The sequence below is a fragment of the Somniosus microcephalus genome, unplaced genomic scaffold (assembly GCF_052327205.1).
Source record: "Somniosus microcephalus isolate GS21.2 unplaced genomic scaffold, FLI_Smic_1.0 unresolved_chr1, whole genome shotgun sequence".
Classification (NCBI taxonomy): Eukaryota; Metazoa; Chordata; class Chondrichthyes; order Squaliformes; family Somniosidae; genus Somniosus; species Somniosus microcephalus.
In genome coordinates, this window is record NW_028225179.1 from 114,853,212 (window position 1) to 114,874,776 (window position 21,565).

General features: G+C 50.3%; 1 protein-coding gene across 7 annotated transcripts in view; it reads left to right on the plus strand.

Moving 5' to 3' along the window:
• The window catches only part of LOC147095723 (complement C3-like), a 165,086-nt gene that overhangs the window by 141,508 nt on the left and 2,013 nt on the right, over window positions 1–21,565 (plus strand). For 6 of the 7 annotated variants that reach the window (XM_085974768.1, XM_085974771.1, XM_085974773.1 and 3 more), the window contains 4 exons: window positions 2,087–2,154; window positions 2,846–2,927; window positions 17,986–18,053; window positions 18,798–18,917. In XM_085974768.1, the coding sequence (XP_085830894.1) occupies window positions 2,087–2,154; window positions 2,846–2,927; window positions 17,986–18,053; window positions 18,798–18,917 (338 nt within the window). Of the gene's footprint in view, window positions 1–2,086; window positions 2,155–2,845; window positions 2,928–17,985; window positions 18,054–18,797; window positions 18,922–21,565 lie in introns of all 7 variants that reach the window. The other variant, XM_085974769.1, reaches the window with a different exon arrangement.

Here is a 21,565-nt window from a genome sequence, read left to right on the forward strand (position 1 = left end):
ATCACCGTGTATGCTTCATTGGAGTCTGATGTTGGGGGCCTACAGTTATGGACTTTGTTACAGGCCTGGGAAGATGCTGGCTAATGCTGACGCTCTGAGTCGCTTACCTTTGAACAGGCCGATGGCTGAGACGCCACCACCCCTGGAGGTGCTGCTACTGGAGGAGGTTCCGGAGGCCCCACTCCATGCCCAGCAGATTGGCAGTCTCACACAGAAAGATCCAGTCTTATCACGGGTGCTACACTGGCTGCTGCATGACTGGCCCTCCGAGGTCCAGGAGGAGCATTTCAAGCCCTTCGTTCAGAGGCGCCATGAAATGTCTGCACACAAGAACTGCATGCTCTGGGGAAGCCGTGTGGTGGTTCCTGCCGCTGCAAGAGAGGAGGTGCTGAAAATGCTGCATGACTCACACCCTGGGATTGTGCACATGAAGGCGTTGGCGAGAAGCTACGTCTGGTGGCCGGGGTTGGACCGAGACGTGGAGGAGGTGGTAAAGAGCTGTGAGACATGTCAGCTGACTCGCCATAGCCCATCCAAGGGTCCCCTTCACCCCTGGGAGTGGACCACTCGTAAATGGTCAAGACTCCACATTGACTTTGCAGGGCCATTTCAGGGGAAGGTCTTTTTGATAGTGGTGGATTTTTATTCGAAATGTCTGGAGGTGGCTATCATGAGCTCCATGACATCCAGTGCAGTGATCAACGCATTGCGTTTGCTGTTTGCCTCACATGGGGTCCCCGACGTGCTGGTTTCGGACAATGGAGCAGCCTTCACGTCAGCGGAGTTCAAGGCTTTTGCAGGCAGAAACGGGACCCGCCATGTGACCACAGCACCCTATCACCCCTCCTCTAACGGGCAAGCAGAGAGGATGGTACAAACCACAAAAGAGGCACTGGTGAGGATATCGGTGGGGGACTGGCAAACCAGATTGGCCAGGTTCCTGTTCTCACAGCATACCACACCAAACTCAGCAACGGGGAAGAGTCCTGCCGAGATGCTGATGGGTCGCCGGCTGGTGACTGCACTGGACCGGCTACACCCGGACTACAGGGATGAGATGCACACAAAGCAAGAGGAGCTGGCTAAGAAGCACCAGGGCACCGCCAGGCAGTTCGAGCCGTCAGAGACTGTGTTTGCCCGTTGCTATGCAGGAGGAGACAAATGGATGCCTGCCGTGGTGGAGCAGGCCATTGGTCCCCTGTCGTACAGCGTCCGTACACCTGATGGCCAGCTACACAGATGCCACGTAGACCAGCTATGGGGTCGTACTCCAGTGAGAGTAACAGAGACGTCACAGGCTAGGCCATTGTCTCCGCCACCTCTGCCAGGCAGTGACGGCCTGCTTCCTGCAACAACGACGGAAGCCACATCGACAGAAGGTGTCATGGAGTCATCAGCCATGGAGGAAGGTCTTCCTGCGGCTAGCAGTGGCACCCCGACTATGCCTGTCCAGCGGCGCTCAAGTCAGGTTAGAGTCCGTCCCAGGCGCCTGGAGGACTAAGGGGTTTTATCTGGGGGAAAGGAGTGTTGTGTTTTGAGTTTTACTTCAATTAAGTTTGTCCCAGTTCCCAGGTGTTACCTGAAGGGGGTGCTGGGGGGGCTCGGTTTTACTTTGTCTTTCACTTTCAGTTTCGGGTCCTGCCATGCAGACAATGTGCTGTAATGTCCACCCATTCACTCAGTAAATAGTAAAAGGTACATTGCGTCTCCTCTATTCATTACTGTTCGGTCAAGATGCAATGCTCTGAATGAAGAAATTTCCCCTCATCTCAGTCCTAAATGGCCGACCCCTTATTCTGAGACTGTGACCCCTGGTTCTAGACTCCCCAGCCAGGGGAAACATCCTCCCTGCATCTACCCTGTCAAGCCCTGTAAGAATTTTATACATTTCAATCAGATCACCTCTAATTCTTCTAAATTCTAGGGAATATAGGACTAGTCTCCTCAATCTCTCCTCATAGGACAATCCCTCCATCCCAGGAATCAGGCTGGTGAACCTATATATATTCTTCTATGTAACATATTGAGCTGAAAAGCCAAGATAGGGAATATATAAGCAGTTAAAGATTCTCCTTTTGTCTTGCAGGTTAAGATCTGATATTCATCCTCCCAGCTCCTGGACGATTCAAGCTCTTAATATGTCCGCGGAGGATGGTGAGCAAACTCAATTGTAACGGGCATTTTAGTAAGGTAACTTGTCCTTCAACTGATAATGAACGGCTGAATTCCTGATTTGCCTGTACAAATATAATAGGTAGTGAGCAAACTTAAGTGTTAACATTTACCGTCGAATCATAAGGAGTGAAATTGGATATTTGCGGGGATGCAACACAGGTGGTATTGCACGGGTTGCCTGTTACATGCTCTGCTATTTGCCAATTCAGTCCATTTGACTCAATAGAATGGTGTATCTCTGTGCCTCAAAACGGTCAGAAAATACAATTCCGCCTGTTTTGCCTCCCCACGCATGTCCAGTTTCACCCCTTAGAATCTTACTGCACAGTAGGAGGCCATTCGGCCCATCGTGCCTGTGCCGGCTCTTTGGAAGAACTATCCAATTAGTCCCACACCCCCTGCTCTTTCTCCATAGCCCTGCAATTTTTTTTCCTTTTCAAGTATATATCCAATTCCCTTTGTGGAAGTTACTATTGAATCAGCTTCAAGCTACCTTTCAGGCAGTGCATCCCAGATCTTCAGTAGAAGATTGGTCAAAACATGGGAGTAACGGTTTAAAAGATGTGAAATGCCATTTGGGTCCCGATAGGACCGGAGATTGGAAGAACCCATGCGGAAATTGTACCTCACTGACTATTTCATTATTTCTTGTTTTCTCTCCGCTATCTAGTTCATGATCACCTGATAAGTCCTACATTTTATGGCAGCTCAATGTGGAAGCTGAATACCGTTCCAGGAAATAAAACATTCAGGTGAAACTTTCATCCATGCCTTTGTTACCTGTAGACATGAGTATTCCAACGCACTCCTGGCCGGCCTCCCACATTCTATCCTCCATAAACTTGAGGTCATCCAAAACTCTGCTACCCGTGTCCTAACGCATACAAAGTCCCGTTCACCCATCGCCCCCTTGTGCTTGCTGGCCTACATTGGCTCCCAGTCCCGCAGTGCCTCAATTTAGAAATTCACATCCTTGTTTTCAAATCCCTCTATGGTCTCGCCCCCTCCCTATCTCTGTAACCTCCTCCAGCCCCACAACCCCCCTGAGATCTCTGCGCTCCTCCAATTCTGGCCTCTTGAGCATCCCCGATTTCAATTGCTCCACCATTGGTGGCCGTGCCATCAGCTGCCTGGGCCCTAAGCTCTGGAATTCCCTGCCTAAACCTCTCCGCCTCTCTACCTCTCTCTCCCCCTTTAAGACGCTCCTTAAAACCTTCCCCTTTTACCAAGCTTTTGGTCATTTGCCCTAATATCTCCTTATGTGGCTCGCTGTCAAAGTTTGTTTTATAACACTCCTGTGAAGCGCCTTGAGACACTTTACTACATTAAAGGTGATATATAAATACATAAGAACATAAGAAATAGGAGCAGGGGTCGGCCATTCGGCCCCTCGAGCCTGCCCCGCCATTCAATAAGATCATGTCTGATCTGATCTTGGCCTCAACTCCACTTTCCCGTCCGCTCCCCATAAACCTCGACTCCCCTGTAGCTCAAATATCTGTCTATCTCCACCTTAAATATATTTAATGACCCAGCCTCCACAGCTCGCTGGGGAAGAGAATTCCACAGATTCACAACCCTCTGAGAGAAGAAATTCCTCCTCATCTCCGTTTTAAATGGGCGACCCTTTATCCTGAAACTATGACCCCGAGTTCTAGATTCCCCCACGAGGGGAAACATCCTCTCTGCATCTACCCTGTCCGGCCCCCTCAGAATCTTATATGTTTCAATAAGATCACCTCTCATTCTTCTAAAGTCCAATACAAGTTGCTTTGGTAAAGCAGTCTCACACTGTTCTCATATTTCAATTAGGCTGTAAATATTCAAGAGGTGGAGATGATTGACACGTTATGAGTGTAAGAACCTTTCTACAATCCTGACATTTTGAAGGTTTTAGGAAATTTTGTTTGGTTCAAAAATCCTTCATGTGTGGCTGTATGTAGAGGGAACAATCCTTCATGTGTGGCTGTATGTAGAGGGAACAACAACAACCTGCATTTATATAGCGCCTTCAACGTAGGAATTCCAGAGCTTAGGGCCTAGGCAGCTGTTTCTCGACATATGATCTACATAACACATCGAGCTGAAAAGCCAAGATATAATGGGGGAGAAATTCGTTATAGGAATGGGTGGTAACTTTTGAAAAGCTTGAGAATTAACACCACACGTTAATGCTTCAGACTGCACACAAAATTCAGTCTCATTGCACAAAGGAAGGATTGGAGTGCAAAATCAAGCGCTAACGGCCTAGCTCAGTGGTGTTAAGCTCTAAGTGCTGACCAAAATCAGGTGCAGTCTAATCACAAGTCATCATTGCCAAAGGCTCTTTCCAGTTCTTAAAGGGGAGATTCATTGATGCTGCAGAACCACATTCTCGTCATTGCTGGCTGTGCAGCCGCCTAAGTCAGCAGCAGATCAAGGAGAAGGAGCCAGACGACTCAAGCAGCCGTAATGATGGCAGATCCATGCCCCATGGAGAGAGCCCACAGATTCTGCGACCATGCATTGAAGGCGTTGGTGTTAGCAGTAGAAAGACTGAGGGCGGTGCTCTACCCAGCAAGTGTCAAGAGGCCCTCGCCGCAAGTCTTCCGCACCATGTAGAGGGAGGTAGCCCAGCATGTCTTGGGCAGCACTGTGGTCCCGAGGACCCACACATAGTGCAGGAAGAAATTTAACAACCTCACTCGGGTGGTCAGGGTGAGTTAATGCTTCAACAAATGCTACATACCACCATCTGAACCATAGTCTGCACACGCTGCCCAAAGCAACACACCACCAGCACTCACACCCACATCTCTCACCTTGCACACAGTGACAGCTATTCAACTATGGCAGGCACATCACCCAAACACATTGCTCCACATTCACTTACACACTTTCCTTTCTCTTGCAGGCCAAGGTGGCTCACAACAGGATGGAGGAGGAGCGCACAGGCGGGGGACAAGCCGACACACAACCACAGTCTGAGCTAGAGACTCGAGTGCTGCAGATTACTGGGCGCCAGGTGGTGGGCACTGTAGCCACCGGCAACGTTAACCCCCTTGGGGCCAACAACGGTTTGTTCATCCCTGCTTCTTCTTCACACATCCCGCTTCCCCCTCACCCCACAAGCCTTTCACACTTTCCAATTAATCATGCTGTATGCATGCATTTCTCCCTTCCTGCCCCCTCCCTTCACCTTAACCCGAATCTTGTGCCTTTATGTTTTCAGATAATGAGCAAGCACCTGAGCAGCCTGTCACTGAGGGTACTGTTGAGAGCGAGGCGGGAGAAGAGGAGGAGGAAGAAGACATCGCGCCACTGCATGTCTCACCCGCAGGCACCAGCTCTGGCACTGGCACTTCGTGTTCTTTAGAGGCTAGTATAGTAGCGGGATCTGGACAGGGCGATGCACCGGGGACGAGTGGACTGCAGCAAGGCCAGGGGGAAAGTGTCGCTCGGGAGGGCGAGTTTGCGCGCAAGTTCTGCTGCACAGGACTCAGATGAGGACCTCGATGGGGAGGCCTTTAGAAGAAGGGTGATGGGCATGCACAAGGAGATGATAAGTGCAATGGAAAGGGTGCCCGAGAGCCTCTCAGCAAATTAAGGACCGTGGAGGAGTCCAGAGCTCTCCGCACACCATGGAGCCCATCATTTCCAGTCTGCAAAGGATGGTAGACTCCCAAAGAGATCCAGACCTGATTCCGCATGTGATGGGTGATCTGGCAGCTTCCATTGCAGCACAGGCAGAAGCGATGCAACGTCTTAGTGCTGTAATGCAGTCTATGCTTGGTGGCATCCAATCTCAGACTGCTCTCAAGCAGTCTCAGTTTGATGCCATGCAAGCTCTGACTGCTGCCATCGTGGCTGGGTCTACCACCATCAACTGGGGCATTCATGGTGTTGCAGCAGGCCAGCAATCTGTGCTGCAGCAGGTTGCTGGGGATGCTGAGGTGCTGCCCCACGGGAGTGGCAGGGGGTCAGTGGAGCAGGAAGCTGCTGTCCTCTCTCAGGATGACAGCATTGCTGCTCCCACCACTGGCACACTGCTATTGTCCTAGTTGCTGCCTGTCATCTATCCAGCCCAGACTGCTGCCACCCATGCTGAGGTGGTGCAGTCTACAGCCGGGCCTTCCAGGCCCACAGCTGGTCGAGGGTGTTGTGTTTTGAGTTTTGCTTCAATTAAGTTTGTCCCAGTTCCCGGGTGTTACCTGAAGGGGGTGCTGGGGGGCTCGGTTTTACTTTGTCTTTCACTTTCAGTTTCGGGTTCTGCCATGCAGACAATGTGCTGTAATGTCCACCCATTTACTCAGTAAATAGTAAAAGGTACATTCCGTCTCCTCTATTCATTACTGTTCGGTCAAGATGCAATACTGGCGACGAGGCGGCTGTTGAACTCTCTAGAAGGACGGAGATAGACATGCGAGCCTACAGCCGTGATATTGGAAATTGCGACGAGCGGGCCACTCAGCTAGCAACATCAACGGCATTTTGATAGTTGGCTAGCTGCGACGTAGACGGCGGACAGAGTATTGTGCGGGCCAGGCAACTACCGTGAGTGTAGCTACCGTAACTCTGGCCGGAGGAGAAAAAGAATTTTTAAAAAATGAAAAAGTCGGTGGATCTTAAAGGGACAGTGCACATTAAAACTATGACGACCATGGGACATATTGAAGAGTTCTCTGGGGATAAGGACAGTTCATGGGAGGAATACGCAGAAAGACTGGGGTGTTTCTTTGAGGCCAATAATATTGACAAAGAAGAGTAGAAGCGCTCAGTGTTGCTAAGTGTATGCGGAGCTGCTACTTACTCCGTCCTGCGTTCATTGGTGGCTCCTCGTAAACCTAGTGAGGTGGATTATGCTGATTTGATTGAGAAGCTGCAGAAACATTTTAACCCAAAACCCTCAGAGATTGTGCAGCGTTTCCATTTTCACAATTGTAAACAACAGCCTGGACAATCTATTTCAAGTTACATTGCTGAGTTGAGGAAACGCTCATTACATTGTAATTTTGGTGACCATTTAGACAATATGCTCCGTGATCGGATTGTGTGTGGAGTGCTGGACTCGGCCTTGCAGAGACAGCTGTTAGCGGAGAAGGCCCTGACGTTCCGACTGGCCGAGGAGAAGGCTTTAGCAGCAGAGGCTGCATCGATGAACACACGTATGCTCCGTACAGAGGCAGCACCATCTCAGGTCGCCGAGGAGGTGCACAAGACCACACACGCAGCTGCTGCTACGAGAGACATGGAGGCAACTAAAGAGACAGGAAGGAAATGTTTCCGCTGTGGGGCTCTCCATGGTTCCACTACATGCAAATTTGTGTCAGCGGTATGTCATTTCTGTAAGAAAAGAGGACACATAGCTCGTGTCTGCATGAAGAAAGCTCAGGCTGCTGCAGCAGAGCCAACACAAGCATCGCAGACACACACCCTGACACTGGAGGACAACGATGAGTACACAGTGTATACCACGGAAGCTGAGCAGCTACCCCACAGACGGTGGGGATACACGGCAAATGTGATCATGAATGGGGCACCACTCTGCATGGAGGTGGATTCAGGCTCAGCGTGTTCGTTGATAAGTGAAGAGACTTACAATAGGCTGTGGCCAAGTGAACCCCCAGCGATGGCTCAGGTCAGTGGCATGCTACGGCAGTGGTCCCAAGCTCAACTCCAGGTGCTGGGTATGATTCATGTGGAAGTTAAGTATCAGGCAGTCAAGGACACATTTCCACTTTATGTGGTGGCTGTTGTGTATGTACCTTTAAGAGAAGAACTGATTTTATACTGCAGTACCGGCAGTGACCACACCTGTATAAAAAGCCCTAGCAGGCTTCTGTACTTCAGTCTGACGTTACCCTCTGTTCAGTAAATACCTGTTTTATTGCTCTTCTGCAGTCCGTGTATTATTGATACTCGGACACTACACTGGCGATGGGCAGGTTCGAACTCACCTGCAGTACTGCATCACCTCACAGGGATCTTTCCCCGAGAAGAAGCTTGTTGGAGGTCGAAGTCAAAGCAGCGGGCGTCGACCACAGGCAACCGCCCAAGGGTCCATCGGTGTTCGGAGAATTGCGGGAGAGGCTGTGGAGAGCTGGGCTTGGCTCCCCAGTCAAGGTGTTCCAGCAAATCGTGCTGGTAGCAGGTAGTGCGCAGACCCTTCCGGACTGCGGCGGGCTCAAGCTCGATCGAGCGGCCCTGCAAAGGGGCCGCGCAGCATTGTCAGGAGGAAAGAGAGAGAGAGAGGGTGGAGCGCACAGGGCGCGGTCAGTGCTCAAGAACCGGGCAGTGTAGAGAAAATAAAATGAGGGGAAGGAAAAGTGAGACGCGCCGAAGCCGCGGGTCACTGCCATTACCCTGTAGAACGCTAGGAGCAGCGGGGCAGCAAGGGGAAGAAGGAAAAGCGCGGGAGGCGCCATTTTATTCCATTGGGGAAGGAGGAAAAGCGCGGGAGGCGCCATTTTAAATCACCCAAGATGCCGAAGAGTGGCAGTATCACTGCTTTCGACAATGAGGTAGAAGACTGGACCACGTATGTGGAAAGAATTGAAGTGTACTGCAATGCCAATGAGGTGGCCAATGGAAAGAAGGCGTCGGTATTATTAAATTTGATGGGCGCGAGAACGTACGGCCTATTTCGGAATTTATTACCCCAGCTAAACCAATGGAGAAAAGTTTTGAAGAGATTGTTAATATCTTACAGGAAAACCTAAACCCTACACCGCTGCTGATAGCAGAAAGATTCAAGTTCCATAAAAGAAACCAGCACAAAGATGAGAACAATGCTGACTATCTTACGGAACTACGCAAGTTATCGAAGTACTGCCAGTTCGGAGCAGGACTGGCAGACACCTTACGGGATAAGTTTGTCTGCGGGCTCCAGAGTGAAGGAACCCAGAAACGACTACTTTCGGAAAAGGACCTGACGCTAGAATAGGCTTTCAGCGTGGCAGTATCCTACGAAGCAGCAGCACGGGGAGCTGCGGAAATACAACAGAAACCACAAGAATACAGCGCTAACGAAATGGTGTATGGAGCAGAAAAGTGCTATCGCTGCGGCAGAACAACCCATGATCAGAAGGGCTGCTGGTTTAAGGACAAAGTATGCAGGCAATGCGGGAAAATGGGACATATAGCAAGAGTCTGCAGGTCGGGAAAGAAAACCAACACGACAAGAACTACTAAGGAAAAGTACAAGAAAGTAAAAAAAATGACAGACAGTAGTTCGGAAGAACAGGAGAGTGATAATGACTCCGGGAGCAGGAGACTAAGTTGTCTAAAGTTACACAACATGATCGCAAAGGAGGATCACCGAACCATTTGGGCCACCCTCATGATAGCAGGGTCCCAAGTAAAGATGGAATTGGATACAGGATCAGCCCTAACTGTCATGAATCAACGAGACTATGAGCGGCTATTCTCACACATACCCTTAAAGGACACGTCCATTGTATTGAAGACATACACGGGGCAAAAATTCTACCCCAGAGGAAAAATAAGGGTGCCAGTTAAATACAACGGCAAGGAAATGCAGAAACTGTATCTATATGTACTACAAGATGGAGGACCACCATTATTGGGATGTGAATGGATCCGAAAAATACAATTGGATTGGCATTCCATTCAGGCGCTAACTGTGACTGACAAAAAGGATGATGACGTCACACCTGGACGACTGTCAAAAATGCTAACTGACACAAAAGAGGTGTTCCAACAAGGACTTGGGACTCTAAAAGGAGTAAAGGCAACGATGAAAATCGAAGATAACGCAAACCCCAAAATTTTTAAGGCCAGACTGGTACTGTACGCGATCCGCCCAGCCGTTGAAGCAGAACTGGAGAGACTGGAGCATTCGGGTGTGCTGTCCAAGGTGGACTGGAGCGAGTGGGCCACACCCATCGTTCCTGTAATGAAGAAATCATTGAGCAGCATGCCTGGGGAGCCGAAGAAGGTTCGCATCTGTGGGGACTTCAAGGTAACTGTGAACCCAGTCCTGCACACAGTACAATATCCACTTCCACGGATAGAAGATATTTTCGCCTCACTATCTGGAGGGAAGCGCTTTACGAAGATTGATCTGGCCCAAGCGTATTGACAAATGGAGGTGGAAGAAGCATCTAGGAAATACCTCACGATAAACACTCACAAAGTCCTTTACCAGTACAATCGACTGGTATTCGGGGTAGCATCAGCCCCGGCTATTTGGCAGAGGGCGATGGAACAAGTCCTGCAAGGGATCCCGGGGACCCAGTGTTATTTGGACGACATCCTGGTTACGGGTGAAAATGACAGTGAACACCTTGCCAACCTGGAGTAGGTGCTCACTAGATTGCAGGAATATGGGCTACGAGCCAACCGCCCCAAATGCGAGTTCTTCAGGAGACAAATCTCATATTGTGGCCACATGATTGATGAGGAAGGGTTGCATAAGTCGCCAGACAAGATTGAGGCTGTAGTCAAGGCTCCAGCACCAGAAAATGTGTTGCAACTGAGGTTGTTTCTCGGGATGGTGAACTACTACCATAAGTTCTTGCCGAATTTATCTACAATTCTGCACCCACTGAATGCCCTGCTGCAAACTGGAGTAACATGGAAATGGAGTGATGAGTGTAAGCGTGCCTTTCAGAAATGTAAATGCCTAATCACTTCAAAAGAAATATTGGCCCACTACAACCCAACACTACCGATTCGGTTGGCATGTGATGCGTCTCCCTACGGCATTGGAGCGGTGCTGTCACACAATTTCCTTGACGGTTCAGAGAGGCCAATAGCCTTTGCGTCGCGCTCGTTAACCTCAGCCGAGCGTAACTACGCCCAGATTGACAGGGAGGCCCTCAGCCTGGTGTGGGGGGTGAAGAAGTTCAACCACTATCTGCACGGGCAGAAATTCACACTGACTGATCATCAGCCCCTGGTCTCCATTTTTAACCCAAAGAAGGGCGTTCCAGTGATGACGGCGCAACAGCTGCAAAGATGGTCACTTTTTCTAGGGGCACATCAGTATGACATCGAGTACAAGGGTATGAAACAGCATGGAAACGCTGATGGGCTGTCGCGCCTACTGTTGCCTACGGTAGAGGAAGCACCTGCAGTGGACCCTGTTGAGATATTCCATGCGACCATAGTCGAATGTCTGCCTGTTACGAACTCAAGTATAGAGAAGGAAACCCGAAATGACCCGACACTCTCTCTGGACTATGATTTGACGGTGAAGATATCCAGCACATGGCGACTCACTGTTGCCAGTATTCTCGCCAAGGAGAGAACAGCTGTCAGTGTGCCGGGGGACCTTGATGTGTGGATCCCGAGTGGTAATTCCACCCAAGTTGAGAGACAGAGTGCTCAATGAGCTTCATGAGGGTCATCTGGGAGGGGTAAAAATGAAAAGCCTAGCCAGGGCTTATGTGTGGTGGCCGGGAATCGATAAACAAATCGAGGACCTGACCAAGAGCTGCTCAGGATGCCAGAAAGTCCAAAATGCAACACCACAGGCCCCTCTACACCCATGGGAGTGGCCCTCATCGCCATGGCAACGGGTACACATTGATTTTGCTGGTCCATTTATGGACTCAATGTTTCTAATCGCCGTGGATGCCCATTCGAAATGGCCAGAGGTCATCAAAATGTCCTCCACCACCACAGAGAAAACTATTGCAGTCCTACGGACCATCTTCACCAGGAATGGCTTGCCAGAACAGATTTGCTCCGACAATGGGCCACAGTTTGTGTCCGAGGATTTCCGGAGGTTTCTGAGGAATAATGGGGTGAAACATTACACATCTGCCCCATATCATCCAGCCACAAATGGATTGGCTGAGAGGTTTGTTCAGACCTTTAAAAAAGCAATAAAGGCAATGTATAACGACGACATACCACTACAACACAAGGTGGATAATTTCTTGTTTGCTTACCGGAATGCGACACATGCAGTCACCAACCAAGCTCCAGCCATAATGTTCTTCAACCGAAGGCTAAGATGTCGCCTGGATTTGCTCAAACCAAACATAAGACGAGATGTTGGGGATAAGCAATTCCAGCACATCAATGAGAAGCCAACCCGGAGCTTCAAGATAGGGCAACCAGTCTTGGCCCGCGACTACCGAACAGAAAAATGGCAGCCAGGAGCGATATGCACACAGCAGGGACCACTAATGTACGCAGTGGATGTTGGAGAGAGCATCGTGAGACACCATGCTGACCAGATTCTAGAGTCACAGGAACAAGCCAAACCCATACCACGATCATGTGCACCTGGTAATGAACCCGAAGTACAGAATGCGTCTACCTTAGAAGCAGTGGTATTGGAAGCTGACGAACTAACCAATGACAATGAGCCAGAATCGACTCCGCTGCAAGAACAGGATACTCGAGAAAGGCGCTATCCAGTCAGGATCAGGAAGCCTCCTCAAAGACTGAACTTATAAATAATTATTTCAGTTGATGTATATAGTACAGAGAAAATTGTAATTGTAATTAGTTATTATTTAGTTGTTAAATGAATGTTATGTACTGTTTATCTAAAAGGGGAGGAATTGTTGTGTATGTACCTTTAAGAGAAGAACTGATTTTATACTGCAGTACCGGCAGTGACCACACCTGTATAACAAGCCCTAGCAGGCTTCTGTACTTCAGTCTGACGTTACCCTCTGTTCAGTAAATACCTGTTTTATTGTTCTCCTGCAGTCCGTGTATTATTGATACTCGGACACTACAGTGGCGGGGCAGGGCACAAGCCTGCTGGGCAGAGATTAGTTTGAGCCCCTTGGTATTGAAGTGACAGGAGTACACACGGTACAGCGACAGCCCATAATGCCTATGTTGGAGAACTATGAAGAGGTTTTTGGTGAGTTCGGGGCCTGTTGGGGACCGCCAGTCTCAATCGAAGTGGACCCCGGGGTAGCGCCTAAGTTCTTCAAGGCGCGACCAGTTCCTTTTGCGTTGAGCAAGAAGGTGGATGAGGCCCTGGATAAGCTGGTGAACCAAGGGGTTCTCTTGCCAGTGAAGAACCCCCGTTGGGCCACCCCTATCGTGCCCATTGCAAAGAAGGATGGGGGCCTGCGCATCTGTGGAGATTACAGATGTACGGTTAATACTGCTGTGTTACCAGATGTGTATCCCTTACCAACAGTTACAGAGCTGTTTTCAACACTGGCTGGAGGCACTCTGTTCACCAAGCTGGATCTCAAGCAAGCATACCAGCAACTGGTCCTGGATGAAGAGTCAGCCGAGCTGTTGACAATCAACACCCACAGAGGACTTTTCTGAGTCACAAGGCTGCAGTTTGGGGTGTCTACAGCTGTGGCAATCTTTCAGAGGTTCATGGACACCCTGTTGGATGGTGTTCCGGGAGTTCAGCCTTACTTGGATGACATACTGATTACAGGCAAGACAGAGGAAGCCCATGATGAGCGGCTGCAGGAAGTACTACGCCGGCTGGCTGAGGTAGGACTACGCCTTCAGAAGGAGAAATGTGTGTTCGCTGCCAATGGGGTGGAGTTCTTGGGATTCCGAGTGGACAAAGACGGTGTGCATCCGACTACGGAGAAGGTGGAGGCTATCAGGAGCGCTCCCACCCCCAAGAACAAGACCGAACTGCAGGCATTCCTCGGACTGTTAAGCTTCTACAGTTGTTTTCTCAAGGGCAAAGCCACAATCTTAGAGCCACTGCACAGGCTGTTAGACCAAGCAACAGTGTGGAACTGGACCTCAGCTCATGAAACAGCCTACAGACAGGCAAAGGAACTGCTACAAGCAGATAAGGTTCTGGCACACTATGATGAAAACAAGCCATTGGTGTTGGTGTGTGATGCCTCTCCATACGGGCTGGGAGCCCTGTTGGACCACATAGAGCCAGATGGCCGGGAAGCGCCTATCAGTTTTGCCTCAAGAACACTCTCAACAACAGAACGTAATTACGCCCAGATTGACAAGGAGGCCCTAGCCATCATATTTGGGGTAAAGAAGTTCAGCCAATACCTGTTAGGGAGACAGATCATCATCTACACAGACCACAAGCCACTCTTGGGGCTCCTGCATCACTCCAAGCCCATGCCCCAGATCATATCACCGTGTATGCTTCGGTGGAGTCTGATGTTGGGGGCCTACAGTTATGAACTTTGCTACAGGCCTGGGATGATGCTGGCTAATGCTGATGCTCTAAGTCGCTTGCCTTTGAACCGGCTGATGGCTGAGACGCCACCACCCCTGGAGGTGCTGCTACTGGAGGAGGTTCCGGAGGCCCCACTCCATGCCCAGCGGATTGGCAGCCTCACACAGAAAGATCCAGTCTTATCATGGGTGCTACGCTGGCTGCTGCATGGCTGGCCCTCCGAGGTCCAGGAGGAGCATTTCAAGCCCTTCGTTCAGAGGCGCCATGAAATGTCTGCACACAAGAACTGCGTGCTCTGGGGAAGCCGTGTGGTGGTTCCTACCGCCGCAAGAGAGGAGGTGCTGAAAATGCTGCATGACACACCCTGGGATTGTGCACATGAAGGCGTTGGCAAGAAGCTACATCTGGTGGCCGGGGTTGGACCGAGACGTGGAGGAGGTGGTAAAGAGCTGTGAGACATGTCAGCTGACTCGCCATAGCCCATCCAAGGCTCCCCTTCACCCCTGGGAGTGGACCACTCGTAAATGGTCAAGACTCCACATTGACTTTGCAGGGCCATTTCAGGGGAAGGTCTTTTTGATAGTGGTGGATTCTCATTCGAAATGGCTGGAGGTGGCTATCATGAGCTCCATGACATTCAGTGCAGTGATCAACGCATTGCGTTTGCTGTTTGCCACACATGGGGTCCCCGACGTGCTGGTTTCGGACAATGGAGCAGCCTTCACGTCAGCGGAGTTCAAGGCTTTTGCAGGCAGAAACGGGATCCGCCACGTGACCACAGCGCCCTATCACCCCTCATCTAACAGGCAGGCAGAGAGGATGGTGCAAACCACAAAAGAGGCGCTGGTGAAGATATCGGTGGGGGACTGGCAAACCAGATTGGCCAGGTTCCTGTTCTCACAGCATACCACACCAAACTCAGCAACGGGGAAGAGTCCTGCCGAGATGCTGATGGGTCACCGGCTAGCGGCTGCACTGGACCGGCTACACCCGGACTACAGATGAGATGCACACAAAGCAAGAGGAGCTGGCTAAGAAGTACCAGGGCACCGCCAGGCAGTTCGAGCCGTCAGAGACTGTGTTTGCCCGTTGCTATGCAGGAGGAGACAAATGGATGCCTGCCGTGGTGGAGCAGGCCACGGGTCCCCTGTCGCACGGCGTCCATACACCTGATGGCCAGCTACACAGATGCCACATAGACCAGCTACGGTGTCGTACTCCGGTGAGAGTAACAGAGACGTCCCAGGCTAGGCCATTGTCTCCGCCACCTCTGCCAGGCAGTGACGGCCTGCTTCCTGCAACAACGACGGAAGCCACACTGACAGAAGGTGTCACGGAGTCATCAGCCATGGAGGGAGGTTTTCCTGCGGCTAGCAGTGGCACCCCGACTATGCCTGTCCAGTGGCGCTCAAGTCGGGTTAGATTCCGTCACAGACGCCTGGAGGACTAAGGGGTTTTATCTGGGGGAAAGGAGTGTTGTGTTTTGAGTTTTGCTTCAATTAAGTTTGTCCCAGTTCCCGGGTGTTAGCTGAAGGGGGTGCTGGGGGGCTCGGTTTTACTTTGTGTTTCACTTTCAGTTTCGGGTTCTGCCATGCAGACAATGTGCTGTAATGTCCACCCATTTACTCAGTAAATCGTGAAAGGTACATTGCGTCTCCTCTATTCATTACTGTTTGGTCAAGATGCAATAGCTGGTGTCCTGCAGGGCCATCTGAAGTCTCCCGCACGGGCACTCAGCTGCCTTCCACCAGCCGTGCTGCAACCACTGTGTCAACACTTCGTAGGAGCACTAGAGTAGGCAAAGGCACTGTAACGAGGGGCATTAAAGGATGGTACAAGGGTGAATAGGTAATTTTATTGTTGTAAATAAGTGTTCACTGATTATTGATAAATTTATTAATTCAGTTTGGATTATGTTGTGGTGTCTCTCATTTCAGCTTTGCGCTGTGATATGGCCTGTGACAGGGATGGAATGATAGGGATGTGGTGAGCAATGGGGATCTGGGGTTTAATTTATTGGAACCGCAGTCTGATGAGGCGGTCACGGACCACCCGTCCGGAAGGTCGATTGAGTGGCTGCCTCCCCCCTCGCTCCTCTTCCTCCTCCTCATCTTCCTCTTAGTCCTCCTCCTCCTCCTCCTTCTCTCCCTCTCCTGAGGCGGTCCCGCAATCCCTGGTGGCAAGGGCTGGGCCCTCATGATGGCCAAGATGTGGAGCATGCAGCAGACCGCGACAAAATGGGACACCCGCTCCGCCGAGTACTGGAGGGATCCTCCCAAGTGGTTATGGCAGCGGAACCATTGCTTGAGCACCCCTTTGGTCTACTCGATGATGTTCCTGGTGGCGGCATGGCTCTCATTATGAGTGCTGGGCAGGATTGTTGGGGTTGTGGAGGGGAGTCATGAGCCAGGTGGAGAGCGGCTAACCCTTGTCTCCGACCAGCTAGCCATGAGTTTGACATGGTTGGCTGGAAGAGTGCTGGCACACCAGCCTGGTGCAGGATGAAGGCATCGTGGCTGCTGCCAGGATAGCGGGCATTGACATTGAGGATTCACTGTCTGTGGCCGCACACCAACTCCACATTAAGTAATTGGTAGCCTTTGTGGTTATGGAGGATCTCAGGATTGTTATGCGGTGCCCACAAAGCCATGTGGGAGCAGTGAATGGTGCCCTGCACCATGGGGATGCCCGCTATCCTGGCAAAGCCACATGCACATTTGTCCTGCTTCTCTCTGGTGATGGGAAAGGAAATGTAGTCCCTTCTTCTGCTGTAGAGAGCCTCTGTGACCTCCCGGATGCAGTGATGGATGGCGAGATGTGAGATGTTCGCTATATCTCCTGTTGCAGACTGGAAGGATCTGCTAGCGAAGGAATTGAGGGTGACAGTGACCTTGACTGCCACTGAGAGAGCTGTGGTTGTCCTGATCTGAGGCTCGAGGTCTGGTTGCAGGAGGTGGCAGGGTTCTATGACCATCTCCTTGCTGAAGCAGAACCTTCTAATACACTGCTCCTGGCTTAACCCCTGGCTTAATTGGAGGTAAAAGAAGTGCTCTCGGAATATCCTCGGAGGGTAAGATCTCCTGTTGAGAACCCTGATGGCCCTCCTCCTCCCTCTGGACACATGTTCCATTCTTTCTCGCCGCCTCCGCTCCCTCCACCATAGATCCTAGAGGGCGAGGTCGACTGCCAGTACAGTCCCCAATTAATGTAACCAAGTGTAGCACTTTGATATGTTGTGAGAATAAATGTAACTAATTGTTAGTATCCACAACACTCCTGATACTAAACAGCCTTTAAATGATTGAATGAAACTGTTGCATAATGTCAAATTGACAAGGAAGCAGTGAAACAGCATTAACCTGACAGCAGCGACTCGTTACTCATGATCCCTTTAAGTAGCGTCCCTGGAGCCAGCATCCAACTGCTTGATGCCTGCTCTTCCTGTCACTGTCGGAGCGAGGCAGGGGGCGACAATGAATTTTGCAGATCGGGTGCCCACCACTGATGTCACAATCTGCTTGGTGCTGAGGTCCCCGGCGATAACTCATAGCGGCGGCGCTGTGGGAGGGCCGGATTTGGTGTGCATCGCTGCATTCGGCTGGCCCCGACACTACTGCATCAGTGCCACTTTAGTGCCCCCACCAGACGCTAACTGGAGGCACTAACCAACTGAATCTTTCCCCCAATCAGTTAAAGATTCCCCTTTTGTCTTACAGGTTAATATCTGATATCCATCCTCCCAGCTCCTGGGAGATTCAGGTCCTTATTATGTCCGCAGAAGAGGGTGAGCAAACTTAATTGTAATGGCGTTTTATTAAGGTAACTTGTTCTGTCCGAGGGAAAATAATGACAGTTTCTGGTCATCTGCGTTAGCGTGAACAAAGAATCAGAAAATCGAGTTTGTGTTCAGAGGTTCACCTTGTTGGGGTGAATTTTCACTTTTGCCGCCCGATGGACAACGCCCGTAGTGAATCCACGGCCCGTTTCACACATCTTTGATCTGTGGAAAATCGGACGGGCTGTACAATGGGCGGCCTGTCCGCTACCGCCCACTTTCCGCACAGTGGTCAAACTAACAATTCAACCCCATTCCTTGTAGCTTATGTGGGAAATGTCAGAAACCCCAATTAAATGGCATCAGTGCTGCATTTGCTGTTTCTCCGCGATTTCTGCGGATCATCCGTCGAATTATCAGTGAATGATCGCGACAACTCCCGTGGAAATTCAAAGTACTTACAGCGCAGAAACAGGCCATTCAGCCCAACAGGTCTATGCTGGTGTTGTTGCTTCACACGAGCTTATTTAGCTCTTGATGAATGGTAAATATACCACATTCCTCCAATTTTAGAGAACTTTGGTGTTGTGGGTTCTCTGTTGGACACATATCAAAAATCATTGCAACAGTTCGACATTACATTATTTCTATTTTGTATTGGATAAAAGTAGAGTAGCACCGTGCCTGAATTATAATTTAATCCACGTCAGTTCCATTCCCCTGTAAATTCACTTGCATTTCTTATTTTCTAAGGACTATGTCTTGCTAAACGTAAGGTGGTTCGATTGGATGGAAGCAGTTCCCAGCCGGTTATATCAACAACTGTGTGGGCGATGGAAGGAGAAGCACATCTCCATGGAGACGACCAATTAGGTTGGCAAGTTCTAAACCAATACAACAACAACTTGCAGTTATACAGCACTTTTAATGCAGTAAGATGTCCTCAAGGCACTTCACAAGAGCGTTATTTTTAAAAAATTGACACCAAGCCACATAAAGCGATATTAGGACAGGTGACCAAAAACTTGATCGAAGAGGTAGGTTTTAAGGAGCATCTAAATGAGAGAGAGCTAGAGAGGCAGAGAGGTTTAGGGAGTGAATTCCAGAGCTTAGGGCCTAGGCAGCTGAAGGCACGGCCGCCAATGGTGGAGTGCTGAAAATCGGGGATGCGCAAGAGGCCAGAATTGGTGGAACGCAGAGATCTTGGAGGGTTGTGGGCTGGAGGAGGTTACAGTGGTGGGGCCGAGCAAGGCCACAACAGGATTTGAAAACAAGGATGAGAATTTTAAAAAAACAAGGTGTTGCCAGATCGAGAGCCAATGGAGGTCAGTGAGCACAGGTGTGCTGGGTGAACGGGACTTGGTGCGAGTTAGGATACCGGCAGCAAGGTGGGAGGTCGGCCAGGATTGCGTTGGAATAGTCGAGTCTGGTGGTAACAAAGCCATGGATGAAGAATTCAGCAGCAGATGAGCTGAGACAGGGCGGAGGCGGGCAATGTTATGGAGGTGGAAGTAGGCGGTCTTGGTGTTGGGGAGGATATGGGGTCGGCTCAGATCAGGGTCATATCAGATGCTAAGTTTGTGAACGGTCTGGTTCAGCCTCAGACATTGGCCAGGGAGTATAATGTTTGAAAGGGAATAAATGCTCATTGATAATCATGTATAACTTCATAATACTAAGTATAAGTTTATATATTAATCTCACCACGGAGCCTGTAACATTGAAAGGAGCATTTTCTGTCTCCTTGTTCATTTCTTTAATTATTTCTTGAGTTGGGAGATTAGTGTGTGTGGTGCCCTTTTCCAACCACTGCAGATTACTTGAGGTTGTGAATGTGAGGAATGATTACTGGAAGTGGCCTCGGTGAAATATGTGTATTACCGCTTTGAAAGAAAAATGTAGACTGTGAATAATTTATATTTCAATGAAAAGGAACCATTCCTTTACCAGTTCTCCACACGATGTGATTTTTTAATTCACATTTGAACAGTTTTAAATTGAAAGTACTCATTTCCCACTTACTGGGAGAAGCCATTAATTGCTGAGGATAGATATTCCTCCCTCATTTCTTACCAGCTGACACCTTGGGTGGGGAGGGGGTGGACAATTTCACCCTAACCTGCCCGTCAGGAAGCTGGCGGGGATTGGGTGCAACGCTGGTTTTCCATTGAAGTTAACGGAGAGTAATATTGGGCGGGGTGTAAAACTCGCTTTCCACCCGATCCCGTGGAATTCACGCCCAGCAAGCTCAGTTAAAATTAGGCCCAAAGAGAGAGGTAGAGGCAGACAGAGAGAGGGAGAAGAGACACAGGCCTAGAAATTAGGTATGGCCCCGCCAGCTCAGTTGCGCCCAAAAGTTTGTGCAGCGCCCGGAGCCCGTTGCGCCCACCAGAAATTCACTTTTAGCGCCCCAAGTCGGAACCGGGCGCTGTTCCAGGGTGTGCCCGCCTCCGCTTGGGGCGCTGAAAGTGAATTTCAGCGCTCCAGTGCCGCTGCGCCACCCGATGCGGTGCGGCAGGCTGGGGTACTGCAGGCCTCCTCCTTCTCTTAAGGAGGAGCTGCCTGCAGCCGTGAGATCGCCGCTGGATTCTGCCGGCAAATGAGCCCGGCACCACGGAGAAGTGCCGGGCTCGCGGGAATCAGCCACCAATGCCGCGGGGGGGGTGGTGTAGGAGGCCGGGGAGGGAGGTGCGGGCAGGCGACCGCCGAAAAAGCGGCCAGCCGCACCTCCACCTTTATGCGCCCCACTAACGCTGCATGAAGGCCGTGTTTCACGAACGTTGTTTGCGGCCGCTGCGGAAGAGGCGGCCGCAACTGAATATGGGCGTCGGGCCGGCATCGGGGCGGAACCGAGGCGCTGTGCACACCGATGACGTCATCGGTGCCGGCGCAGCGCTACCGGCTACCGCCGCCATTAACGCTGCACTCAATTTCTGCGCTACCAACCCCGCCGGCGCAGAAGACCTCTTTAGGCGCTAAGTGGGCGCAAGGCCCACTGAATTTCTAGGCCACAGTCTCTCACGCAGACACATACATACAGAAGCTATACGGGAGGAGTTGAGATCATACAGTGGGGAATGTCAATTCTGGTGATCTTCCCTTCTAAAACTTGGGAGATGCTAAAGCATTCCTTAGGCCACGGAAACACATTGGGAAAATTCCTAAAAAATAGCCTACACTGGAATTTTATGCTGTGACGCCCCCCTCAGAAATGCGGCTGAATGTCATTTCAACACAAAAGTATGAAAAATGTTCCTATTACAGCCCGGCCAGACAATACTGTCAGAAAGAAACATTCCTGTAAAGAGACTGTTGTGTTTGTACCACTATACACAACTACATAAAATAACAAAGCAGCAGAGACTGAGAGTAACTTCAAGTGATCTTTACTGGGTAACTAGAACTTCGGCACTGACTATACAAATCGATATGCGTCTGTTATATACGCTCGCAACTAAGGATGTACATCCACAAAACAAAGTAGTCCCTTCAATGTTGTATACATTACAGAGACCATCAAA